This window comes from Hipposideros armiger, unplaced genomic scaffold, assembly GCF_001890085.2.
Source record: "Hipposideros armiger isolate ML-2016 unplaced genomic scaffold, ASM189008v1 scaffold_14, whole genome shotgun sequence".
NCBI lineage: Eukaryota > Metazoa > Chordata > Mammalia > Chiroptera > Hipposideridae > Hipposideros > Hipposideros armiger.
In genome coordinates, this window is record NW_017731364.1 from 4,545,323 (window position 1) to 4,554,810 (window position 9,488).

At 42.6% G+C, this 9,488-nt stretch overlaps 1 protein-coding gene across 1 annotated transcript in view; it reads left to right on the top strand.

The window, feature by feature from the left end:
• Positions 1-8,030: 8,030 nt before the first annotated feature.
• The window catches only part of ADIPOQ (adiponectin, C1Q and collagen domain containing), a 10,980-nt gene continuing 9,522 nt past the window's right edge, over positions 8,031-9,488 (top strand). The window contains exon 1 of the mRNA XM_019667689.1: positions 8,031-8,123. Within this exon, the coding sequence (XP_019523234.1) occupies positions 8,100-8,123 (24 nt within the window). The 5' untranslated portion in view covers positions 8,031-8,099. The remainder of the gene's footprint in view (positions 8,124-9,488) is intronic.

Below are 9,488 nucleotides of genomic sequence, written 5' to 3' on the forward strand. Positions count from 1 at the left end.
ACAGCAGGGAGGATGCGTTGCCAGAAACCACTGGGCCACAGGGTTCAGACAGGTGCTGCCTTTAAGGCTGGGCCTGATGCTTGACAGATACGGCCTTATTTGATCCCACAAGAGAGTAGGAAACAACCTCAGGAGCTAGTGCTCTTCCTGATCTCACTGTTCCAACCATAGCTTACAAGACCTTGTGACTTTGTATTTCTGGAATTCTTCAGCTCATTCCTGGCTTTATCCTTGGTTCATTCATTTGTTCCTACTTACCCTTGGAGGTGAGTCCCACCCTTCTCCACCTTTTGATTCCTACTTCTTAAATATCTGTAGAGAAGGAGGAGGGTTGAGACCAGCCAGCTGTGATGCACAGTGATGTCAGCTGCAGAGGAAGCAGAGGAGAGAAAAGCAGAAGAGTGTTGCTGCAGGATCTTGGGAGTTTAACAGACCAACATGGTGGGAAGTGGGCTCTTGGCATAACCAGCTATGACCTTCTCCATCTGCATTCAACAACCGTTGAAAGGTTGTGAGGATGCCTTCCCCAAAGGGGGAAGCCTGCTTTAGATCCAACCTAGGCTTTTGAGTCAGCAAATTTTTTTATAAAACACAGAGTATTTTGCTGCATTAACAGCATTGACCATATCTACCAAGTAAAAAGAAAGTATAGTCCAGCACAATGGATGGTGGCATACTTTCACACTTTCTGCAATACACATTCATACAGTCAGTCTTGATACATGTATCTCAGCAGACTTCTCTGCTTCGATCTCTCCAATTACCTTATCAATCACAATATATACATTTCTCAATGACAAAATGTAAGAACTAGAGCTGGACAGAAGACTCTTTAAGGTTCTGACTATTAGAATAGTCAGAACATACATCACTTGGATCCACTGAAGTGCTTTTAACCATTGATTAGCCAGCCACTCATACAGAAACACAGTCCAAAGCTTTCCCAATCCTTTGAACCTCAGTGGTTTTCTGAATCTTTGAAAATGTCCACACTTGATGGTGCTGGCTGAGTGCAAAGTGCCCAGACTTCCCAGGCCTCACAGAAGGAAACACCACAAGCCTCACATCACAGGTGGCAACCAGAGGAGCCATTCAAGACCAGTTATTAGTGTTGATGTTCCCAGGTGCTTCCCCCCGGTGCTCCAGGATGGCCCACTTTGACCTTCCACTTGGCCCAGTGGAACTTGGGTCTTCTCCAGGGACTTGTGCACAGCTGCCATTCAGGAAATATTGGGTTGTCGGAAAAGTCACGACACATGTTTTCAACAGATGGCATTACTTCATTTTTGGAAGTGCTAGTCATTTGCATCTATGTTATTGCTATGTCATTTGATAACTGACAGTTCTAGCTCCATTCTTAAAAAATATTGGGCAATTTGGTTGAGTTTTGGAGATTTTACAACAAGTTGAAGATGGAAGACCAAACTGTGCATTTTTGATGTTTTACTTCCATAAAGGGAAGGATGCGCATCAAGCTTGTGAAAAGTTGTATAAAGTTTACGGTGACAATGCTCTACAAGAACATCAGTGCCAACGATGTACCAACAAAATTCCGTGCTGGTGATTTTGATCTCAACTATGCTCCTTGGTCAGGGAGGCCCACCGAGGTTGATAACGACAAAATAGAGGCATTGATCAAGTCAAACCCACATTGCCCAACAAAAGAGATTGCAGAAACATTGAACATCCATCATTCAAGCGTCCCCGGCCACCTGAAAAAGCTGGGATACGTAAACAAGCTCAATATTTGGGTTCTGCATTAACTCAAAGAAGTTCATTTGACGGCGCGTATAAACATCTGCAATATGCTCATTAAACGTGAGGAAAACGATCCTTTTTTGAAGCAAATGATAGCTGGTGATGAGAAGTGGATTGTTGACAACAATGTGGTGTGCACACGGTCTTGGTCCCAACGGGATGATTTGCCTCAAACGACATCGAAAGCAGACATTCATCAGAGGAAGTTTATGCTCTCAGTGTGGTGGAATTTTAAAGGTGTCGTGTTTTTTGAGCTCCTACCAAGGAACCAATCAATCAATTCAAATGTGTACTGTTGGCAATTGGACAGTTTGAACAATTCCATTATCCAGAAACATCCAGAGCTCATTAATTGTAAAGGAGTTGTGTTCCATCACGACAACGCGAGACCACACACAAGTTTGATCACCCGTCAAAAATTATTGGAGCTTGGATGGAATGTGTTGCCACACCTACCATACTCACCTGACCTTGCGCCATCAGACTTCCAATTGTTTTGCTCTCTTCAAAACTCCTTGCATGATATAACGTTCAATTCAGATGAGGCTGTAAATCAGCACCTTGTTCAGTTTTTCACAAATAAAGACAGGTTCTTCTATGAAGAGGAATTATAAAGCTCACTAAAGATGGCAAAAGGATATCAAACAAAATGGGCAATATATCATTGATTGATCTTTGATCTTTATATAAATAAATGACCTTTGAAAAACAGACAAAATACTATGACTTTTCTGACAACCCAATAGTTGCTGAATAAATTGTGGTTGCTGTACATTTTCAAAGCCCTTTGAAAGTAAAAAAATAAATAAACAGGATGACTCTTCTGTGGGTAAAACTTTTGTCATCTTCGCATTTGTTTAGATGAGAAACAAGACACATCAATGAGATCAAAATCTAACACTTTTGGAAGAATTATTCATATTTTCTATGGCTTAAAAATGTTGCCTGTTGTCCCCTAGAAATAACATGCTCCAGCTGAAGTGGTTGGACTAAAGGCAGCCTTGATTCTCTATAATGTGGTGTTCTGAATGCATACTAAACACTAGCCATGCATTATGCAATATTTAGAGAAAATAGAAATCATCTAAATCAGGATTTTCCAGATGTTTTTCAGAAGCAGTAAGAGAATACAAGAGATGAGCATTTTCCCCCCTCAAGTTCTAATATAGGAGAAAAGAAAACATTTATTCAGGCTCAGAGAAGTTTTATAGGAAGGAAACCTGCATATTTTTATTAACTACTTCATTTCCTAAACTCTTTGATTGCAGAACTCTTTTCTTTGTGGAATGCCACATGCCATGTGTATTAGTCAGCTGCTGCAAAAAAGAGGCCCAACAATATCATGACTTACACAATAAGTTTATTTCTATCTCATGTAGCAGTCCAGGGCAGGTAGGAAGACTGTTTAAGATATGCATACCCCTTGATCTTGCAATTTTATTTCTAGTAATTTATTTTATGAGCAAAGATATATATGAACAGGGATAGTCAGGTTTATATGTGTAGACTTTTGTTTGGGCATACATTTTATTTTGGGGGAATAAATACTCAGGAGTATGACTGCTGTTTAATTTTTAAAGAAACTGAGAAACTTTTCCAGGGTGGCTGTACCATTTTTCATTCCCACTGGCAAATTATCAGTGAACCCTTTCATTGTGTCATTTCCCAAATTTAGTATTCTCAATGTTTTTTTAATCTTTAAAAAAATCTACTTTTTCCTACTTAAAAAAAAATCATCCAAAGTCCATAATTTATATTAGGGTTCACTCTTGGTGTTGTACATTCTATGGATTTTGACAGATGCATAATGACATGTATCCACCATTATATTATTTCTTACTACTATTTTTAATTTTAGCTCTTATAGTAGATGTGTTAGTGATACCTCTTTGGTGGTTTTAATTTGCATTTCCCTAATGGCTAAAGATGTTGAACTTCTATTTATGTGCTTATTTCCCATCCATATATCATATTTTGTGAACTATTTTTCATGTCTGTTGCCCATTTTCTAATTGGATATTTTATTTTACTGTTTAGTTTTGAGAGTTCCTTATATAATCTAGATACAAATACTTTATCAGATATATGGTTTGCAAATATTTTCTCCAAGTCTGTAGCTTGCTTTTTCATCCTCTAAGCAGGGTCTTTTGCAGAGGAAAAATTTTAGTTTTGATAAAGTCTCATTTACCATTTTTTCTTTAATAATCTGTCTTTGGTGTCATATGTAAGAACTCTTTCCCTAGTTTGACTTGCCTGTGTTAGTTTCCTAGGATTGACATAACGAATTACCACAAACATGGTGACTTAAAGAAGAGAAAATTATTTTCACCTCCTACTGTGGTAGAATATTCAATAATTATTTTCATGTATGCTATTTCCTGTCATCTCTCTAAATATAATAATTATACTTAAGTTATGCCCCCCCCTTTTTTGCTATTAGCTTTGGTCCCTTGGGTGTAAATTTTTCTATTGGTTGAAGTTGTGGCCTATGTCAGATCATGTCTGTTGGTCCTACATCCGCTTTTTTATAATCCCTTTTGTATTCCTGAAGCTGGTGTCTGAAATGTCATATCCTAGACTCCCTTGCCAGATGAGTGTCCATTAGATTATGCAAATGGGAGACAGTCATGCAATATTGAAGCGGGGAAGAAGGGAGAAGCCACTGTGTTTCAGGTGGTGTCTCTGGCAGTGTCCGTGTCCCTGGCTACTGTTCAGTGCAGTGGTGGAACCGCTAGCAGTACAGCCAGTGAGTGTAGGCTTATGGGCTACAGCTCACAGGTAGTAGCTGCTTCCTGATCTCTGGGCAACACCATCCCCCTCCCTTTGCTTCTCCAGCTTTTCCAAAATTACTGTGGCAGACTCCTTGACTAATACAGTGTTTTGGTATTGGAAGTAGTCCAAGGACACAGGCTCTCATAGATATGAATCTAGGGTTGCTTATCTGAATTGGCTTCCTTGCCCATAGAAGTGGGCTACTATTAGTCTAAAGTTTGAGTGGCAAACCAGATAGTTAAGTTAATATCTAAGGTTGCCTTGCATGAAGTGTAATTGTCTTTGGAAGAGATAAAGGAATTTTTTTCCTTTCCTGCTATTCGGGATTTGGGAATGGAGTGGAAGGCTACAGGGCACGCTCGCTCTGCTCTCTTACTCCAATCTTCTGTATTATTTTTCAAAACAGTGATTATGCTTATTAAGATTTATTTTTAAATGACAAGAAGGGAAAATATATGGCAATATTTAACCATGCTTATGGGAAACTTAGGCATATGTGGCTTGCTGTTTCAATATCCCAATTCACATGCTTAAGGGGATTGAACTGTAGTCATGGTACCTTGGAGGAAATGATCACATTTTTTTATTATTTCATTCTAGGTAGTAACAGTTCTGTCCTGGGAAAAAGACTAACCTCTAGGCGTTTATGGCTGAAGATTTTTCAGTTACAGTCTCTAAACCACTTTGCCAAAGAATTGCCTCTTTTCATATGATGGCCTTTGTGGGGAATGGCAGGTTTCCCTGAGGCCTTGGACTTGTAGGCTTTTGCAATGTCACTGGCTGCCAGCCAGACGCAGCGCAGTCTTGGTGTGATTTTAGGGCTAAAGTTATTCCACCTTGCGCAATAGTTAAAGTTTGCAATAACCAGCTGCATTCCCATAAGGTTGATACTTTTTATGCCAACTTTTGAGGTTGGCATAAAGCTACCCTGAAATGCATGCATGAATCTTAGGGTCTCAGAGTCCAGCAGGAGGGGTGAATGACATGAGGTATTATGAAGCATGTGGGTTTTTTAGTCGGACAGATCTGGGTTCAAAGCTTGGATCTGTGCCTTGGACAAGTCACTTAACCCACTGAACACCAGATACTTCATTTATAAAATGGGAGACAATCGTAACTGTCTAAAAGGGAAGATTAAATATGATCACTCATCTATTCATTGATTCAATATTTATTATAGCCTACCTCGTACCAAATCTTATTCCAGGGTCTAGGGGACATAACATTGAATAGGCAAAGCACAAGCTCTCATAAAGTTTACATTCTAGTAAGGAGAGACAGATAGTAACAAAGACCAAAAGTTAAATAAGAAAATGCCACAACAGAAATGAAATAGTGATGCAACTGAGAGTTGCTGCAGTTTCTCTTTGTTTTCTTTTTGATCCAACCTGCCTGGTACATTGTATAGAACCTAATTTTCACAGGCCCCTTATCTAAGCCAGTGGGCCTCAGGACTCCTATCTTAATGGCTTAATGTGACTGACTTCTCTAGAAATATTTGCAAACAGCAGGTCCTAGAATAACATCATTTTGTTCAATGTTATAATGTTGATGAGAGGCTATAGGAATTTTTTTTAGAGATTTTTTTTATTGGAGAATTGAGGAAGGGGAACAGTTTGGGGAATTGGGGAGGGGGAACAGGGTTGAGGAACTGGGGAAGGGGAACAGCCAAGTTGTTGTCCTTCAGTCTTAGTTGTGGAGGGTGCAGCTAGCTCAGCTCCAAGTCCAGTCACCAACTGGCCTACCGTCGGCAGCTCAGGGCAGCTCAGTGCAGCTCAGCTCAAAGTGCTGTGTTCAATCTTAGTTGCAGGTGGGCGTAGTCCACCATCCCATGCAGGAGTCCAACTAGAAACCTTGTTGCTAAGAGCGCACCTCTAAGCACTGAGCCATCCGGCTTCCCATGGGGAGCTCAGGGCAGCTCAGCTCAAGGTGCCATATTCAATCTTAGTTGCAGGGGAAGGGGGGGGTGTAGCCCACCATCCCATGGGGAGTCCAACCGGCAACCTTGTTGTTAGGAGCACGTGTTCTCACCAGCTGAGCCATCCTGCCACCTGTTGGCAGCTCAGTGGCAGCTCAGCTCGGGCGCAACTCACTGGCCCATGTGGGAATTGAACCAGCGACCCTGTTGCTCAGAGCTTGCGCTCTTAACCAACTGAGCCACTTGGCCGGCCCGAGAGGCTATAGGAATTTAACTCTTGTTTAAATCAGTTAAACTATGGTGAAATTCATTTTTGAAATTTGACGTCACTTCACTTAAAGTTATAGAACCTACTGATGACATTAAGTGAGGACTTACTATGTTAGTCCTTGAGTCATACTTTTATTTTACTTTGCTAATGGACTTTTAGGCTAAGTGTGGCCAGTGGAGGTGGTATTCAGGGGCAGGTAGACACTTGCCCAGCCTCTGCCTGAGAACATTCTGTTTCTGAATGTCTTGTAAAAGTTATTACTGGGACCTTGCTGGGATCATGATTTAATGCATCAGAATTTGTGGTTTTCAAGAACCAGCTTTAACTTGGCCTTCCTAAAACAGAATATGGGTTTGCCAAGAAAGAGTCCAAGGTGATGAATGTTGTCATTTCAAGCCTAAGCCTTCTAGGATTACCAATGTGGGTGGCAGCCTCTGGTCCTCCAGTCTGCTGCAGCCCAGAGCTGGGTTCCCCAGTAGATAGATTAAGCACATGCTTAAGAAGCTGGCAAAACGAGAACTCACACACACACACACACACACACACACACACACACACACACAAAGTTAGCTTTCAAAACCTTATTTGCAATTTTGGAAACAGAAAAATATTGAAAGATGGTTTTCTAATATCACATTTTATGTAATACAAATTCTCTTGTACTGAATTTTAATTACATAGGCGTGGGGGCTCCATAATCTTTCAGAATTTGGAAGCTCTAAAGGTCTTAATTTTGCCCTGCCCCACACCGCCCTAGAAACTTCCTGTCACCTCAGACCTCAGATTAACACACAAAGTCTTTTCCAAATCTGGGGTCCAGGCTGAAGCACGGAGGATGTGTTCTATTTCTTACTCTACTGCAGCCTACTCTGGCTGTTTCCCCTTCTGAAGAACCATACAGTCTCACACTTCACAGTGCACAACGAGCAGGAGTAGGATGGTGCTAATTGGTGTCTCTAACTTAGTAGGGAAACTCTGTAGGGAGAGGGAGTTTTCCTGGACCACTGGGCGATTCACTTTACATGAGGAAGTCTCTCCATCAGATGCAGAAATATCATGTTTTCCTGATTCTGGCCTTGACCCTTACCCCATCTTCTGTTGCTGTCCTAGGAAGCAAAAATAAGGTCCAAGGCCTGGGAACGTGAGTGTTTGACTGAAGCTCCACTTGGCCTCCCAAGCCCAAGCTGGGTCGCACTAGGTTCCCTGGGCGGGGAGAAACCTAGGGCAGCTGCCAGGAGCAAGATGCCTGCCCAGCGGTCTCTGGCCCTCACTGGGTTGGCCAATGGGAAGGGACAGCGGTGGGGTGGGGACTGCCTGCCCCCATGAGTACCAGGCTGCCGAGGCTGGACCATCTCCTCACTTCCATGCTGACTGCAGTCTATGGGTTTGATTCCACACCTGAGGGTAAGAGAAATTTGATTAAAGTTCCAGGCTGGGGGTGGGGGTGGCTGCCCCGCAGTGGGGCCTCTGGCTGTGGTGTGCCAACATTGTCCTGTGATAGCAGGGGTGGGGATGGATACAGGCAAAACTCTGGCCAGAGCAGCTTCCTCGGTTCTCTCACAGCTCCAAGAAAAAAGAGACTCTTCCTCTGGTCAAAATGCCTGGTACCATCTTGAATTTTGCCCAATTCACTCTGGAGCAAGATGCCTACCCAGAGATAAAGTTAGGATCAGCGAGGTGTGAGGGATGGTCCAGTGACAGAGTCCAATTAGATTAGAGGAGAAGGGGATCAATTGTTTCTCAAAGAAAGAAGCACAGGAAGAGGCAGCTTGGAAAAAGCCTGAGCTTGGACCTGAGGCTGAGTTTCGCATCCAGACCTCCCACATGATTCCACTCTGCAGATATTATTGAGCAGACTCTATGGGCCAGGCACTGGGCTGGGTTTAGGAGATGCCAAAACGAGTGAGCATGGTTGTTGTCTATAGACGTGGGGGAATCTGTAGATAAGAGAATATCTGCACAGATGTGGGGCTATCTCACAGAGTGACTGAGAGGTTCAAGTGAGACAAAGTGAGAAAAGGGCCTGGCATAGACTGGGAGCTTATGAGCAGTCTTATTTTTAGAGACATTTTCTGACAGAAACAACTGGATCTACCTGGCCTTTGTCAAACCCAATTCTGCTTGCCCCAGTGAGCACAGTGATTCAGGCATCCTGGTTTTTTTCAGCTGTAGATGCAGAGGTCAGAGTGGGAGGTATTTTAGAGATCCTACCAGGCCATGTGTGTCAGAGGATGTGGCTCCCTGCTCTACGGAGGTTCTGGTTTTCAGATCAAGCCTTGCAAGGAGTGCAACCACCTCACTCTTAGTGACTCCTTTATTACGGGTAAGGCCAGAGCCTCCTGACAAGGTTGAGGAGCAAGGGAAGCCTTTATGATGGCAGAAAATTCCCAAAGGAACATGAGAGTGTCAGCTTTGTTCTTGAAGCAGAGCAGGGGAAGGGAACCCTGCAGCTTAATTGGCAGTCCTTGTTTCTGCCCTCCCGTAATTCTTGAGGAATTGTAAAGAGAGACACAAGACTTGCTTGTTGTCCTTTCTAAGGTGGCTGTGGGGACAAACTTTTCACTTACTCCTTGTGAAGCCAGGAGAACAGCAGCCTCAGACACTTGCCTGAGGTTAGGAGGTAGAAGCTTTGGAGACTAGGAGCTTTCAATCAGGAGGAACTCCTTCATGTGGAGAGAGACTGATTCTAAAAATGTGGTAGAAGGATGATCTGCTTTACCAGTTCCTTGAGAATACGTGTGTGTGTGTGTGTGTGTGTGTGTGTGTGTG